We start from the raw sequence: 18286 nt of genomic DNA, 5'->3' as shown, positions 1-18286 counted from the left end.
ATTCTATACCAATCACACCCCATTTCACTCATTAGTTGGTTCTACTGAGGACAAAATATTCCCACCACCTTGTTAGAGAAACACAGCAGAGTCAAGGCCAGCCCTCTATAATAGTGACTCAATGAGCTGTGTCCAGCCCTGAAGAACTCACTTTTTCTCCCCTCCTGGAGAACAGATGACCTGAGCTCCCCTCAGTAAGTACCACTTCCTCAAGTTCATGTACTCATGCATTCTTCTGTTGAATAAGCATACACCTTCATCTGCTCTGAAAGGGTGCAAATCCTGGAAAAGATCCCAAAGGACTGAAAATGTTCTCAAGTGACATCAGCCAGGCGTTTGCCCCACCCAACGCCGTCCAGAAGAAAAAGACATATGTGAACTTTCGAGTGAAAAAGATGCACTTCAATATGACCCAATAATGTGGTAATCAACAAGTAGGAAGCCCTTCACGTTTAAATTAGAAGAATCAGAATTCCAGAATGCTCACTAAAGAGGTATTTCTGGGGATAGAGACCAGTATGAATTAGTTATTAAGATGCAGAATGAGGTCTTTTAACAGATTTATAGTCAAATCAGTAGATAAGACTGAATCAGGGGAGTGAAGTCAAACTTGGCAGAAGTCTGCAGGGGAAACATGTGGTTGATAGGAAACAAGGGCCCCTCGCTTGCGGTAATACTAACATCTCTCGGACTGGCGGCAGCGCACACTGGCTTGAGGTCCCTTATACACATGGTCTCATTTCATTCTTAAAACAAGCCTGTAAAATACTATCATCTCCACTTTACCAATGGTAGCCTTCAACATGGGGCTCTAAGTGACCTGCCCAGGGTCCCACACAGCCCTTAAGAGCCACCCTGCATTTGAACACAGATCTGACTCAAAGCCCCTGGTCTTAACCTTCCCGGCAGCCACCTCTGTCAGATAGGCCTTCTACCACTCACATTTTGGTTGGAGGAGGTCTGGAAGTGGGAGGAGGTTTATGAGGTTCTCCTATGCTGTCAACTCTGTGGGCAATTTTTTTTTTAAGATTTTATTTTATTTTTTTTAAGATTTTATTCATCTATTCATGAGAGACAGAGGGAGAGAGAGAGAGAAGCAGAGGGAGAAGCAGGCTCCCAAGGAGCAAGGAGCCCAATGCAGGACTCGATCCCAGGACCCCGGGATCATGACCCAAGCCGAAGGCAGACTTCCAACCATCTGAGCCACCCAGGTGCCCTTAAAGATTTTATTTTTAAGTAATCTCCACACCCAACGTGGGGCTCGAGCACACAGCCCTGAGATCAAGAGTCGCACACTCCACCGACTGAGCCAGCCAGGTATCCGTGCAAGAATTTTTTGATGGAGAACACAAACTTTATCTTAAAAATAGCTGAGATGCTATGGGGCGCCTGGGTGGCACAGTCAGTGGAGTGTCCAACTCTTCATGATCTCGGGGTCATGAGGTCGAGCCCCGCATCAGGCTCTATGCTCAGCACGGAGTCTGCTTGGGTTTCCGTCTCTCTCCCCCTCTATCCTTCCCACCCCCTCTTGCCCTCCCTGCCCCCTACACGCATGCGCGCGCTCTCTCTCTCTCAAATAAAATCTTTTTTTTTTCTTAAAGATTTCATTTATTTGACAGAGAGAGAAACAGCGAGAGGGAACACAAGCAGGGGGGAGTGGGAGAGGGAGAAGCAGGCTTCCCGCTGAGCAGGCACCAAAGTGTGAGGCAGCTGATGGTGCTTTCCTGTGACTCTCTGACTGATCCCCTTTGAGCTCTTGCACATGCTTGTTTGCAAAGAAACGTCAAGAAAACCAAGTGCTACTAAGTTTCCTTTCTCATTTAGCAGGATAAAGAAAAGTACCACAAGATGGGCCAGGACAGGACCAGCCCAGAGCTTCCCATGCCAATCTGAAGGCTGTCAAAAGGGGGCTAAGAACCCAAACCCTCAAGAGCACATGCTTCTGATCAAACCACCAAACCCTCCGCGTCCTCCCTGTTGCTTTGAATTTAATGCTAATCCTAGGCTTTGCAAGTCACCGGCACTTTCATTCCTATTTTCAATTCTTCCTGAATCAATACTTTTGTAAATGGCTTTTGGGTCCAGTGTGAAAAATATGCAAACGTTTTAATTCCATCTTTCTCTTCCCAAGTTCTATAAATATCAACATTACCAATCTTCTCAGAGGATCATAAAATTGAAATGACATCTTTAAAGGGGTCAAAATAATTGTTATATGATGGTTCTACCATTACTGAAGATTCAATTTACTGTATAGTTTTATTCAACCCAGTAAAGACAGTTAAAATTTCACAGCCACATTACAGTAAAGTAAGTATCAAAATGAACTGGAACCAAACAAGACTGCAGAGAGATTCCAGCTTGCCCCTGGAGCTGAGGAGCACCCAACCCTTTCAAGGTCAAAGAGTGGTGGTGACTTGTACTCACTGTCAGGTTCCAGTTGATCTGGGGGATCCTCATGTGAAGGTTCAGACTGAACAGAATCAGCAAGACTCCAGTCACCACAAATGCACTACAGCTCACAAACTCAAAAAAGTAGAGGCCTTCACACGGGGAGCACTCCATGATGGTCTCTATGCAGATGAACGCAATCAGGGCCAAAATCTAGGAAGAAAATTGGAAACACACACATGTGTGTATATTTAGTTCATATCCGTGGACATATGTGCCTGCCACATTTAAATAAAACTCCACCTCCACCGCCACCGCCACCACCACCACCACCACCACATGTGGCCAGTATTCCTCTGGGGACGACGGTATCGCCGTCAGCAATATGATCTGATGAAATTCCTATGTAACAACAACTATGGAGTCCTTAAGGAAAGGATCGAATTCCTAACGTGAACACCTACACCTCACCGCAGTCCCCGGACACTGCTGGGGTGCGGCTCGGCCCTTGGGAGGAAACAGAAAGGAACGGCTCTGCGATGTTTTCGGTTCTTCCTCCGCCACTAGTAAGTTGACGCTGCCGACACACGTTTCTGATTTCTAGTTCCTACCACAATTATGCCAAACACCGAGAGGGCAGGGTCCAAATGGTGTCTGTTTATGCCATCTGCAACTACCCTGGGGGTTCAGGCAGAGGTCACGCAGGCTGACTGGGACCCCAGAGGGCTGTAAGACAGGGAAGAGTATTATCTCCTCTTCTCCCAATTATAAGAGCCTAAAATCGAGGCCCACCTAATTCATTCACAAGCTATGCTTTTCAAAAGTGATCACCGGACTTAGCCATTAAAAAGCTGAAATGGAGGTTTATAAAAACATCGAAAAATCTACCAATAATGGCACCAATTTCTCCCTGAAGGACCAAAGTAACGTTCCAGCAATATGTCCCAAGAGAATGGAGATCATCGTCAAACAGGTATCGATGGAAATTACGAGGTGAGCTTTTAAAGGAAGATTTCAGGAGAAGGAGGCGGCCCAAAGGCTGAGTTGATGGCCCAGTGAGCAAAGAAAGGTCAAATGGTCTTGCCCCTAAAACCAGATCAGTCTTGGGCTCCTGGCCTCTATTCTAGCACTTCTCTAACCAAGCACCTCGCAGCCCACCACACGTCCAGCCTGGGCCAGAACCCGCAGCGAGCCCCCACTTCAAAGGTCCAGGACGTGTAGGCAGGCGGCTCTGTGGTCCCAGATCTATCCTCAGAGCCAGCAATATCAGCATCACCAGGGAGCCAGAGAGAAGTGCAGAATTTCTGCCTCTCCTCCTTGACCTACAGAGTCAGAATGGTTTGGGGCTTTTTTGACAGGATCCCCAGATGATTCAAATGCGGGAAACATATAAGGCACGGGCTGTTCTGTGGCCTTCCTCCGCCTCCTGGAGTCCCACGCATGCCTTTCAGTGCGCCACTCAAAGCCACCTCCTCCCAACACCTTCCCTGATTGTCTCTCCTCCTGCCAGACATTATTTGATTCCAGTCTCTCCCAAGGAAGCTTACTCATCTATGATTGCATTCTACCCTTTTTTATACTTGCCATTATGCCTCCCTCTGTCTCCTGAGCTTTCTGAGGGCAGCGGCCAGGCCATCTCTCTCCACCCAAGACACCAAGCGCAGTTACTTGCACACCGCCAGCAAATGGGGGGGGGTTGGGGGCACTAAAAATCCACACCCACAACTGCTGACATGCTTGGCAGGGTGTCCACGTAAAAGGCAGGGCAGGGCAGCTCCGCTCTATCCATTACCAATACTTCTGCACAGGAATCATAAAGACACCTCTCCCATCAATATGGGGTTCTGTTAAGTCAGCGTATTAGAGGGGCGCCTGGATGGCTCAGTTGGTTGAGCGTCTGCCTTTGGCTCAGGTCATGATTCCAGGGTCCTGGGATCGAGCCCCGCATCGGGCTCCCTGCTCCGCGGGAAGCCTGCTTCTCCCTCTCCCACTCCCCCTGCTTGTGTTCCCTCTCTCGCTGTGTCTCTCCCTGTCAAATAAATAAAAATCTTTAAAAAAAAAAAAAAAAGTCAGCGTATTAGAGACAGGGCTAAGCACACACTTTGTCCCTTTCCTAATGGCTCTTTTAATTTTCTATAGAACCAGAGACTTGAATTCTCCCTCTGAATTACATGCCTGACTTGCAATCAATTCACAAAGAAGTAGTTCATATAAGGGAAACTCCTAAACTTTTTCTTCCCCCTGTAATTGGATCTAGTAATCTTGGGCAAAAAATAACACGCTGTACTGATGAGTTACAAATGTTTCTGGTATGCTAACTTCAACCATATTTGTGTGGGAAGCTAACACCTACATTCTTAAATATTAAAATAAAAAAGTTTCAAGAATATGCACATCTAATAGGCCACTCAATGCAGCAGTGAACAAAACAGAAATCTGCTCTCTAGCTCATAGTCTGATGAAGGAGAAGCTTTTAAAAATGAAATTAGAAGTACTGTATGATAGGCAGTGTGAACTGTAAAGGGGAAAAAATCAAAGCAGGAAAGGAAAATGCAATGTAACTAGGGCAAAGGTGTTTGAAGTTTTAGGGAGTGACATGGAAGGCCTCACGGAGAAGGTTCTAGATTTATTACAAAGTTTATTACAGTCTATTACAAAGGATGGTCAAGTGAAAGAGAACTTCAACTGCCTCCATTCTGACCTCAGTCTGTAGTCTGATGCGTTCCTTCAAACTTATCTCTCCACTCAGGAAAAACACCCTGCAGGCAAAGCATTCCCCGTGTTTGAAACCAAAACTACCCCCTCAAGCAACACGGACTGCCCGGGGCCAGCAAGAGCCCGTGGGGTTGACCCCAAGAGAATCATGGACCTGACCTTTATGGCCCGGTGGCCTGTGCCTACAACCTTTGTCCCACATTTTCCTCACCTAAACCTAGAAGAGAGGTCTGTCTTCCCCGTGTCAGCCTCACTGAAATAAATTCCTTTCTAGTTTCACCACCACTGTCTCTCTGCCCTTGGATTTTGTCAGTGGCCAGTAGCCAAACCAGGTCTGTGTGGAACCCCTGGAGCCAGGTGCTCTGAAACCAGGTTACAAAAGGATATAACTGAACAGCAAATAAAGAGATACACAGGGCAAGGTCCAAAAGGGTCCTGGCAGTGGTCACCTCTTGCGTTCAAGTTTTTATAGAGCTCGTTCTGTAGGCCCCTTCCCCTTCCCAGAGATGAGCTGCGTTGAAAGCTCCAACTCTCTAATCACACGGTTAGTTCCTTGGCAATCAGACCCCAGCCCGAAAGTCCCTTCATTAACACAAACTCAGATGTGGTTGAAAGGGGGTTGCTGAGAATATCAAAAGACACCTCTTATCATGTAGGAAATTTCAAGAGTTTTACAAGCTCTGTCCCAGAAATGAGATGAAGAACAAACATATATTTCTTATTTTAAGTGACAATATCACAAGTATTCAGGATGTGGACAGAGATACGGATAGATACGCACGTACGCACAACTATACTCATAATAATTTAATCAGTCCCCTTTTGATGGGTATTTAGGCAGCTTCTAATATTCTGTTTCTAATAAACAGTACCCTTTATTGCCTGCCTTTGGCACAGCAAATGTCAAATTTTTCTCCAGCACAATGAAGCCTAACAATTGTTGCTAAGGTAAAAGTTACCTATTGACCCACAAGAAGAAAATAAGGGCTCAAAATTATACTGGAAGCCAACAACTTCAAGGCAACCCAAGAGTCAAAAGTAATTCAACTTCTAACAGTTTTGCAGTAGACAAATGTCACAATGTAAAATAGCACTGGGTGGCTCAGTCGTTAGGCGTCTGCCTTCGGCTCAGTTCATGATCTCAGGATCCTGGGATCGAGCCCCCACATCGGGCTCCCTGCTCCGCGGGAAGCCTGCTTCTCCCTCTCCTACTCCCCCTGCTTGTGTTCCCTCTCTCGCTATGTCTCTCTCTGTCAAATAAATAAATAAAATCTTAAAAAAAAGTAAAATAGCACAGAGATGTTCAAAGAGATGCAAATAAGTAACAGTTACTATATTTGCTAATTGGAGGATCGTGGGCGTCCTTGGTCAGAGCCCTTTCCATGGGGCACCAACAAAGTGACCAGGAGTATTTTCATAGTTGGTAAGTAAGCTGAGATTAAAAGGTTGTCAGGTTTCCACCACTGCAGCTAATTATGATTGACAACATCAAAAAGCAGGAAGGGAGGGAGAAAAAGAGTTGGCTGATTAAGTTACTATTAAAACTTTTTAAAATTTCTGGGGCGCTTGAGTGGCTGAGTTGGTTAAGGTCTGCCTTCGGCTCAGGTCATGGTCCCGGGACCCTGGGATCAAGTCTCGCATCAGGCTCCCTGCACAGCGGGCAGCCTGCTTCTCCCTCTCCCTCTGCTGCTCCCCCTGCTTACGCTCTCTCATGCTCTCTGTCAAATGCATGAATAAGATCTTTAAAAAAAAAACTTTTTAAAATTTCCTAAAACCTTATGTTTCTACTGGTGGGAGTGTCAAGCGGCAAGACCTTTCTGGAGGGCCCAGTAATCAACAGCACTGTCGACCAGTACATCCCATTCTCCTCCTTCCAGGCACACTGCAGCGTTGGAGGTTTGTACTGTGAGATGTTCCCCAGGCAGATTTATTCTTAAGATGATGGAGTTTATGCCTCAGAACTCCACACTTGCCACCCTGGCTTCCTATCCCAACTCCTCTGGGCAGGTGGCAATGGGGGAACAATGGTCGTTGTGGGGAGCAGGCTCATTGGAAGCTGAGTGAGAGATTGGTTTACATTTGGGTTCAGCTGCCACTTCCACCCCCAGCTAGTTACCGTAGCTTTCCCGCTGCAGGCATGGCTTCCAGATAGGCTCTGAGCTGACATCATGGAGAAGAAATGGGCCCTAAATCTCACCAGACAGATCAAGATCAGGATTATATCCAATAATGCAGAGTATGCAATTATAAATACACTATACATTTTCTCCATTTTGGGTGGAAATCACATGAAATAGAATTGATCAGAAATCCAGGGTCTGTATGGCAGAAGCCTGTGGCAGGACCACAGAGCCCGAGTGTGTGCGTGTGGGAGATTACAACTCCTGCATCCCAGGCAGTCAGATGGTATCTGACAAACCTTGAACTGACAAGGTCAGAAAACACCGCCCCCGCCCCCAAAAAATGGCACACAAAACTGCCTCCAATGCATTGCAACAGACTGAACAAACGTGCCAGTGACAAACTACAACACACTCATCCGTAAGTTGATGGATGTGGTATAAGAGCACCCGGACTGTACAATGGTGTTGTGCTCCATAAAAAATAGTGGCAATCTAAAATTTGAACTGTTCTGGTGTACACCAACATTTCAGATTGATTCTGTATCCTTTTTCTTTTTTAAGATTTTATTTATCTGTCAGAGAGAGAGAGCACAAGCAGGGGGAGCGGCAGGCAGAGGGAGAAGTGGGCTCCCCGCAGAGCAAGGAGCCCGATGAGGGACTCGATCCCAGGATCATGACCTGAGCCGAAGGCAGATGCTTAACTGAGCGACCCAGGCATCCTTGTATACTTTTTCAGTATTAAACTGATCATAATAAAAATTCAAATATGACCTGTGTTAGAGGAAGCCAAAAACAAGAACAGAAAGAACACATTTTTTAAAATTTGTAATTTTGTTGTGTTTCTCATTAAAAATACTTTCATACCCACCTTTCTATTTTTAATTTTATGTATTTTTCTTACAGTGGGCCTCCAAAATCACATCAGTCTCAAGCCACTTACAGCCTGGATCTACTCCTGGGTTTGGGTAAACAAAGGTGTGAGGGGATGAGAGATGTTACTTTTGGCAGTGGCTGGGGGGCAGGCACACTCCCGTCTCCCTACCACAGCTGCCAGCAAAACTCCAGGAGCAGGTGGCCTCTGAATAAGGCTCATGGGAGATGAGTGTGTAACATGCAAGAGAAGGAAACCTCCCATGTGTTGAGCCATTGAGATTTTACGCTTGTTTGTCGCTGCAGCATAATCCAACTCATACTGACTAGACAGGGCACCCTGGCATACCATTAAATTTCACAACATATCCTAGGCATCTAGTACAAAACTGCAAATTTTATAGGATGAGTATGTCACTCACTCTTAAAGACACCAGTCTGACAAACTCTTACTACATCATCAAGGTTAGGATATAGAGATATCGTTTTAAAACAAAAGAATAAAATATTCGGAATTTCATTTCAGGAATCTATCTATGTGGTAGGACTGTGGATAGATTTTTTTTTTTTGGTAGGCTTCTTTTATTTCCCAAAATGTTTACAATGAGTATGTGTACTTCTTTAAAAAAAAAAAATTCTCTATATCAACACTTTCTGAAGCACCCAGGTTTATTATGAGTTAAATGTTTGTGACCTCCAAGAATCAATCCTTATTTGTTTTGAAACCATTCATGAATTTTTTAAAATGACATTAAAACCTCTAATGGAAAATGAAAGTCACTCTGCAAGTCCATGTTGGCCCCATTTCTTTATCAGAAGAGTTCATCATTTCTAAAGCTTTTTTTTTTTTTTGGTTGCTTAACCAATTTTAATAACATGACATAAAGCCCCTACACTTGATGGAATCATAATGCAAAATACATAGATGAATGTCTTCTTTTAAAAATATAAATAAGCAAGACATGTGAAAATAGGCGTTTCATTAAATAAATGAAAATTTTAAAAAAACTTTTGCTTTCCATATCATTTGAAAAAGGGAAATTATCATTTTAAACAATATTCAAGTTTATTAAACAAATTTAAAAAAAGTATTATAAAATGTTTAACTGTCATCAGCTTCGAGGTTTATGTTGCTCCCAAATTTTGCATATAACTGAACTTTCAGATCCGCTAACACTCGCTGAATTGATTCCACTCTGGCCTCTAAGGCGTTGATTTCTTCTTACAAATTTTTCTTTGCTTCTTCTAACATTTCCTGTGTTTCTTCTTGAGAATGGCTAATGAAAACATCACTGATTTGATAAAGTATCATTAAGCAATCATCACCTGCAAGCATGATGTCCTCACAAGCATCTTCTAAATTCTGGGGTTGTTTTCTTTTACTTCTATTTCCTCCTTCAGCTCTGTGATTCTACTTGCATTCTGTGCAAATTTGTTTATCTTTTGTTGATCTTCAAAAGTAACGTAGACTTCTTCTGCAGCCGCCTTCTTCATGGTGGCTGCCATCTTGGGACTGGACTACCATTTCTAAAGCCTTCTTGAGAGCACAATCCTACTTCCTGGGCACCACTGCACTGTAAATGCAGGCCATGGGCACTGAACAGCCTAGAGAGGCCAGCACGTAACAACTCTGACTAACGTGATAGCAAGGATCCCCCCAGAAGGAACAGTGACCCTAAAATCTGTGAAGACATCTTCGAAGATTAAGCAAAATCCTAACCTTCCTTCATCACCAGTTTATCAATGGACCTGATGAAACTCATTTAAAGATATTCATATAAGCAAAAATCACAGTATTTAAAAATAATTTTAAGAAGCCTTAAAACCACCAGATGCAAAAAGGACTGTCCATATGAAGACTGTCCCCAACAATGTGGATCTGCAGTGGCTCCTACATGGCCAATTTCTTCAGTGATGCTGATCTCTGTGGCACGTGGGGCCTTGCTGGGCTTGGGGTCTCAGTACCAATGCAGCCAACACACCCCATTATACACACAGACAGATAACTATCCAGGTACAAAGGCTTAGTGTCCAGAGAGGTGTTGAGGCTTGGAAGACAGAGGGTCGTCGAGGGCTTGGGCAACAGCAGAGGGCTTGACAAGTCTTCCTGTAGGGCACTGGACTCAGGTGGTCTTAGAGGAGAAACAGGAGAGAAAGTCGTGTGAGGTGGTGCCTGACTTCCAAACTGAGATGCTTGGTTGGCTTGCGTTTAGGAACATCAATAACGTAAGGATGCTCGGTGTGCCTGTGTCATTAAGCGTCTGCCTTCGGCTCAGGTCATGATCCCAGGGTCCTGGGATCGAGCCCCGCATCGGGCTCCCTGCTCCACTCTCCCACTCCCCCTGCTTGTGTTCCCTCCCTCGCGGTCTCTCTCTCTGTCAAATAAATAAATAAATAAATAATCTTAAAAAAAATAATAGTACTACTGTAAGGATGCTCTCACGCCCTGTGCTGGGCACCGTCCATTCGCTGTCTGATACTCACACCCGAGTGGGAAGCAGGTGGCATCTCCACTGTGTGGCCAGAAGATTCGTCCAAGGCCCCAAAGCTGTTGTTCCACACACGTTCCCCTATACCAGATGTCCGACCTATAACTGACCTTGGAGAAAAGCATCACTGTATGGTTTCTCTTCAAGGAAAAGAGTGTGAGACCCTCACAACCAGGGCCACGAGGGCCTCTGACAAAGCTCACAACTTGGTTACTCATTTTCAGAGGGGTCTAACTACAGTCACATCTTAGTTTTTCTAAGAAAGGTGATCCACGAGTTGCTCCTCTCTAGGGAGGCCATCCCTTGAGGAAAGCAGATTTAAAATTTTTTCCCTCCTCTCCCAGTACAACGAGTAAATTTTTGTTGTTGTTGTTGTTGTTGTTCTCAAACAAGGGAGCTAACTGCGGTGTCCACAGACCGGAGCTATAAGTTTTTAAGATTTAGTTATTTATTTGACACAGTGAGAGAGGGAACACAAGCAGGGGGAGTGGGAGAGGGAGAAGCAGGCTTCCTGCCGAGCAGGGAGCTCGATGCAGGACTCGATCCCAGGACCCTGGGATCATGACCCGAGCCGAAGGCAGAGCCACCCAGGTGCCTCACGGAGCTCCGGATTTGAGAGAGGCGAAGAATTAAGAGAAGTACCGGCTCTGGAAGGGCTGAGAGGCCCTCAGGCGCTAAAGCCACCCAGGCGGGCAGGGAGCACTGTTTAGGCAGAAGAATTCGTTAAGTGAAGGAGCCCAGGGGCAGAGGCAAATAAATGCCTTATTGTTGAGAAGAAAGGGAGAGAGAGCACAGAGAGGGAAGGCTGCCAAAGCCTGGGGCACAAAGCAGCCAGAAGAAAACAGGAGACCGAGGGAGATGAGGGCACCCGCACCGCTCCACAGGGTATGCCCCACGGGCACCCACATTCCGAGCTGCCTCCAACCCCGAAGGCTTCATTTTCGTTTCCGATGAAGGACAGGAGGATCAGGCTGTGGTTGCTCTGGGACGCTGTCGGGCCTGGTCTAGACCGGGTTTGGTCCGGGTTTGGTCCGGGTTTGGCCCGTGTTACGAGGCCAACTCGGCCAGTGCTCCTGACATATTTCCCAAGCTGGTTTCTGCTGTGTCAATAACTTTGCCATTTTGAAATCCTGCCATACGTAAGTCAAGAGCTGAACTCAAGGGACTGCATTTCAACCTCTTTGTTTGGCAAGACTCTCACCTTTAACAGAAATGATTATACTTACAGTGAAAGTGAGCTTGATCTCTCTCTCTCTCTCTCTCTCTCTCTCTCACACACACACACACACACACACACACACACACACACACACACACACGTCACTTGTACACAATGGCTGGCCACAGCATACCGCAGTCTCAGACAAATTAAAATAGGCTTATTTTTGGACATCCAACGACGTAGAGCACATAAACAGTGTTCCCAATGAAGTGCAAAACATTTTCTTGTTTTTTTTTAAAAGTTTCGAAAACCTTATTATGTGGTTTGATGATAGAATTGCACATGACTTCAGAAAACCACAAGACGGTCAGCATCTTTCTTGCCAAAAAAATGCCCACAACATTTTCCTGCAAATGCCACCCTGCCCCAAAAGCTACATTTTCAGACCGTTTAAATTAGTAATGGAGCAAAAACAACACACATGTAGAGGACAGAGGAAACAAGCTGCCTTCAAACCGTGTGCATGTGAGGACGGTTAACTATGCTGCCAGCATCCCTCTCCCCCCTGCCTTTCTCATGTCCTTGCTTCATGGATGAAGCTGAAATCCCAGCAAGTAGTATCACATCCCTACAGGATTCAAAAGCAAAACCTGCCCCCTTTCGTCCTCCCCCTGCTTTAACTCTGGGGTAGCTCCCCACCCGAGAATCCCTGACCAACCACCTTAAATGACAAGGGCACTGTTTTTCTAATTGAATGAGAAACCAGCGTCCAAGAGGAGCTTTTTGCTAAAGATCAATTTAGGCCACAATAGTGAACTGCATATCCTAAGAGGCCAGGAGGCAGCCTGCCTGGAAAACCCAGCACAGCCCTGAGACCCAGAGTCCTAACAGCCCCAGAACCTCTGCATCATCCAACTGCGGGAGGGCCCGAGAGGAAAGGAACGTACTTAAGTGGCCAAACTCATGGCCCTCAGGGCCTTGCACACACATTCAGGGACTTGCAGATTCAAGTACCTTCCCCCAGACCTTGATATATAAATTTGGGGACTACCATTCAGCAGGCTTTGTAAATGGTGTCCCTAGCTCCAGAGACAATAAGGACAGTGGTCCTCCTAAGAAATTCAACATTTGCTGAGCACTTCTACTGTGGTCCAATGATGTGGTGGGCACTGCCACAAGCATTCACACCTTATTTCATCTTCATTCCACGCTGTCAAGAACACATGGTTGGTTTGCTTGTTTTTAATCGAGATATAATAAAATTCACCCATTTGAAGTATACAATTCAGTGGGTTTTAGTATATTCAAAGTTACACAACCATCACCATTATGTAATTCCAGAGCATTTTCAGCGTCCTAAGAGGAACATGTTTGTTTGTCCGTCTGTTTGTTTAGCGGCAGGGGGCAGAGAGAGAACACAGCAGCAGAGCCCAACCCAGAGCTCAATCTCACAACCTTGGGATCATGACCTGAGCCAAAATCAAGAGTCAGACGCTGAACAGACTGAGCCCCCAAGTGCCCCAAGGAACATGGATGGGTTATTAATCCCCATCCGATTGATGAAAAAAAAAAAAAAATGAGGGCAAGACATTAAGCAACCCATCCAAGATCACCAAGTCTCCAGCAGACTGGGTTGAACCCCATCCCTGAACGCTCTACAGCACGGGTCACTGCGGATCACCCCTCCAGCCACCCTTGGCTTCCAGTGCTCTGTTCCCCCGCCCCGCCTCCCCGCAAATGGTGGGTGCTCCCCAGAGCTGTTCCTCTGTTGCTTTCTCACCCAACACGTGTACCCAGCAGATTTCCCTGACCCAAGTCCTACTCCCGCATGTACTTCTCTCGTCTGAACATCTACGTAAGCTCCAGATCCAGGCTGCAACACCACTGCCCCCCACGTTGGGCATCTCCACCTCAATGTCCCCAGGCACCCACAAAAGGGCCACAAAAACCCCATTCCCTGACTCAGTTAATGGCATCACTGGCCATTAGCACAGCCACTGGGCACAGCTCTTCAAGAGCTGGGACTCTCGAGTCTCAGGGCCCTGTGTGCCGATTTCAGCTCCGCCTCAGAGTTCTGCGGCTCCAGGCACCTTGCGTCTCTTCTCTGGACCTCTTTGTACCCACCTGTAAAATGGAGGGCTATCTTGCGGGGTTGCTGCAAAGATTCGATGTAAAATCCTTAGCGCTGTGCCCGGCACAGAGTGAGTGTTGAGTGACCAGCAGCCGTTGTCATTACAGCGTGAAAGGTCCAAGAGAACCTGGACTGTCTTCACCGGATGAGTCCAGCGGGGAATGAGCACATGCTCTAAGTATCAGAATCTTCTTCCTTTTGAAGGCTGAATAATACTCCATCACATGTACACACCACATTTTGTTTGTCCATTCATCTGTTCCTGAACACTTGGGTCGCTCCTGCCTTCTGGCTGTCGTGAATAATGGTGCTGTGAATGCGGGTGTATGCATCCATGTTTGAGTCCCTGCTTTCAATTCCTTTCAGGTCCACCCAGAAGTGGAACTGCCGGATCATGTGATAATTCTACTTTTAGTTCTTAGTAATCAAAAATTTAAAAATAAGAAGTGGAAGCATAAAAATCAAAGTAAATATATAAAACCCTTAAATCATAAATTTGAATAGAAGATACTAATAGGAGCTTTTTTCTTTAAAAAAAAAAAAAACGGTTGTGGGCACCTGGGTGGCTCACTCTGTTAAGCATCTGCCTTCGGCGCAAGTCATGATCCCAGGGTCCTGGGATCGAGCCCCGCATCGGGCTCCCTGCTCCGCAGGGAGTCTGCTTCTCCCTCAACTGCTCCCCACCGCTTGTGTGCTCGCTCGCTCGCTCTCTCTCTCACGCTTGCTTTTGTGCTCTCTCTCAAATAAATAAATAAATAAATAAAATCTTTCTTAAAAAATAGCTATATCCACTGAAAAGGCTTAGAAATACAAAGTCGGGAATAATAAGCACCCGTGGTGCCCAGAATGAGGTTTCTAAGTATTATTTTACGCTATCAGGAATAAGAACCTCTAAGAGAAATGAGTGATTTCAGGTCTGGGGCAGGACACACATGACTAGCCTGCTGTCAAAGACCACTGAGGTTTTGTCAGAAGGTCACAGGAGTCAACTTGAAGGGGCTCCCAATGGCCAACAAGACAACACAATATACATTTGAGTACATTGTATACATTTGAGTAACATTCAAATCTAAAAACTATCATTTTCCAGTGAAAGGAACCTGGGCTCCTTGGCGAATTCCAGGGCCGAGGTAGAAGGATCTAAGATGAGCCTGGAACTCTTGTGTCTGAGAATGAAGGGAACATGTCTGAAGGACATTGGAGACGGTTCAAAGGGACTCCCATTGGCCAAATTTGGGACAATCTGAGCATCAAAATAGATTAATAATCGTTAAATACTAAAGTCCGTGAATAAAATATGAACCCATGAACCCATACTAACATAAATAAACAAGGAAGAAGAGAAAACTCTTCCTTACAGTTGAAAATCCAGCTAATAATACAGAAGGAATGATGGATCCATACAATGGCCATTTGGCAACCATCATAACAACACCTGATTCAAGGAAGAATCAATGGATTTTAAAACTAATGAGTGAAAGTTTGAGGAGTTACAGGATATTTACATACTCTAAAAGTATCTCCCCACAAAAATACTTACTTAAATTACACAGGAAAAAAAGAGTAACTTGAGAGTGGAGAAGCCTGGCTGATAACACTTTAACCAAGTTAAGATCACCAGTAAGGGAACAAATATCTACGTCATCTGCCTCTGACAGGAGGCACTGAAAAGAATGCATCATTATTTCTGCGGTATTCCTGGCAATACCACAAAATAACCAGAATCTAAACAGGAGAAAACGTCAGACAAACCCAAAATGAGGGACGTGCTACAAAATAACTGGCCTGTATTCCTCCAAAATGTCAATGTCACAAAACACAAAGGCTGAGGAACTATTCCAGACTCAAGGAGATTAAAGAGAAATGACAACTGAATGCAACATATGATCCAGGATGTTCTTGTACTATGTATATAACAGTTTTGAGAAAACCAGAGAAACATGAATAAAGCTACAGTTTAGCTTTAGTATTGTATCAGTGTTAATTTCCTGACTTTGATCATTGTACTGTGGTTTTGTAACAACATGGCCTTGTCTTTAAGGACACTGAAGTATTTAAGGATAAACAGGCGTCAAGTCTGCACTACAGAAGACTTAAAAGACTCAAAAGACTTAAAATACTATATAAATATACACATACCCATGAGTCTATACACACAAAGAGAAAGTATAAAGCAAATGTGGTAAAAAGTGAACATTTGGAGAATCTAGGAGAAAGTATGTATTCCTCTGTACTACTCTTGCAACCTTTGTGTAAGTCTGAAATTATTTCAAATTCAAAAGTCTTTTTTAAATGACCACAAAATATTGAAATATATTAAATACATAAAAGCCATGAGTTTTTAATGGACATTTCAAGGGGAAAACCCCTGTTCACCTTTGGGGGTTGCTAAAGCATCAGCTTGTTATTAGGAAAGCTGATAAAGGACACGAACCAAGCAGGTACCTTGCTTGCCTTTCCCATACAAACGGTATTTCAGCGCAATCAAATGGATGGTGAGGAAAAGTTCCTTACAGAATTCCAGCTAGTAAATGCAGAAGGAATGACAGAATTAGAAAATCACCATTTGGTAATGGACCTGGGTCAGAGTTTCTCAACCCACCTGAAAGCCAGACATTAACTTGGTAGGATTCAATCAAAAAATATTCTTTTTTTTGCCTGCCAACTTATCAAAATCATCCTCCTAACTCCCATTTGTGTCACCCTCCACTAAAGCTTTCTCTGGCTCTTGGGGCACCTGGCTGGCTCAGTTGGTGAAGCATGAGACTATTCATCTTGAGGTTGTGGGTTCGAGTCCCACAATAGGTGTAGAAATTACTTAAAAATAAAAATAAGTAAAAAAAAAAAAAAAAAAGCTTTCTCTGGCTCTTCAGCCCAATTACTCTTAGCTCACTCAGATGTCCTGTAGCTCTTGTTCTAACCACTGGTTCACATACTCGGTTCACATGGGGATCTCTTCAAAATTCTGATACCAACACTGTACTCCAGAACAAAGTTTCCCAAACTCAGCACTATTGACACTTTGGACTGGCTAATCCTTTGTTCAAGGGGCTGTCCTGTGCATCGTGTGATGTTTAGCAGCATCCACAGCCTCAACCCGACCCCCGCGGCAGCAACCAAAAATGTCTCCAGATAGTGTCAGATGTTTCCTGAGGGGAAAAATCTCCCACCTCCGATCAGAACCACTGATCAGGTTATGATCACCATTAGCTGTTAGGCTATTAAGAAAAAGGCCGACGAGGAATTTTGAATAGAGGCATCAGGCTCAAAACACTCGTACCCACCAATCCATCCTAGTGTCACTAAAAGTGAGACAATCAGACACTTTTACCTTCTGATGTTGATGCAACAAGATGGACAATGCGGCACCGATAAAGCTTTCTTACCGTCCCCCAAAACCAAGCCTCCAGAATGAACGAGTTGAGAAGCATGTGAAATTTACACTGAGGAGGCCATCAGCCAAATTCAAAATGTGGGCAATGCTACACAACAAATTACTTCTTCTCAACAAACAGCATAAAAGAAGAGGGGGGGCTGATGCAGATTAAGAGAGACTAAGAAACATTTGAGCATAGGCAATGTGCGGATCATGTTTAGATCTTTTTTTTTTTTAAGATTTATTTATTTTGAGAGAGAGAGAAAACGAGCAGGAGGAGGGGCAGTGGGAGAGGGAGAAGCAGGCTCTCTGCTGAGCAGGGAGCCCGACGTGGGGCTCGATCCCAGGACCCTGGGATCATGACCTGAGCAGAAGGCAGCTGCTTAACCATATGAGCCATCCAGGCGCCCTCTTGTTTAGATCCTAATTCAAACAAACCAAAAAGGTACTTTTGGGTTCCTGGAGAAAAAGAAATACATACTGGATATTAAAGGATATGAAGGAACCATTAATTATTTAGATGTGACAATACTGTGGATGTGTCATTTAGGGAAAAAGGTCCTTAACTGTTAGAAATGCATGCTAAGTATTTACAATTGAAATGCTACAGTATCTAAGACAAGTTTTAAAATAGGCCAGAAAAAAGTGGGGGGGGGTTGGTAAAAGAAGAACATAAAATGTTGGTAACTGTTGAAGATGGGTGAAGGGGATATGGGGAGGCAGGTTAATTTTATGTGTCAACTTGAGTGGGCCACAGGGTGCCCAGATTAAACACTCCTCCTGGGTATGTCTGTGAGGGTGTTTCCAGGTGAGATTAGCATTTGAATCTAAAGTAAACTCGGTAAAGTAGATAGCCCTCCCCAACGTGGCTGAACACCATCCAGTCCACTGAGGGCTTGAACAGAACAAAAGGGAGAGAAAGGGAGAATTCGCCCCTTTCTTCCTGCCTCACTGCTTGCATCCCAACTTCCCCTGCCCTTGGGTTGGAGTTTACATCATCAGCTCTGGGCTGACAGGACTCTGAATTAT

At 44.9% G+C, this 18286-nt stretch overlaps 1 protein-coding gene and 1 pseudogene across 1 annotated transcript in view; both read right to left on the bottom strand.

Annotated features, from left to right (window-relative positions):
- The window catches only part of CMTM4 (CKLF like MARVEL transmembrane domain containing 4), a 62019-nt gene that overhangs the window by 8203 nt on the left and 35530 nt on the right, over positions 1-18286 (bottom strand). Inside the window, exon 2 of the mRNA XM_025888775.2 lies at positions 2428-2604. Coding sequence (XP_025744560.1) covers positions 2428-2604 — 177 coding nt within the window. The remainder of the gene's footprint in view (positions 1-2427; positions 2605-18286) is intronic.
- LOC112836833 (prefoldin subunit 4 pseudogene) lies at positions 9142-9775 on the bottom strand (annotated as a pseudogene).

This window comes from Callorhinus ursinus, unplaced genomic scaffold (assembly GCF_003265705.2).
Source record: "Callorhinus ursinus isolate GAN/ISIS: 27379988/994484 unplaced genomic scaffold, GSC_fseal_2.0 scaffold37, whole genome shotgun sequence".
NCBI classification, from domain to species: domain Eukaryota; kingdom Metazoa; phylum Chordata; class Mammalia; order Carnivora; family Otariidae; genus Callorhinus; species Callorhinus ursinus.
This window is presented reverse-complemented; position numbering and strand designations above follow the sequence as displayed.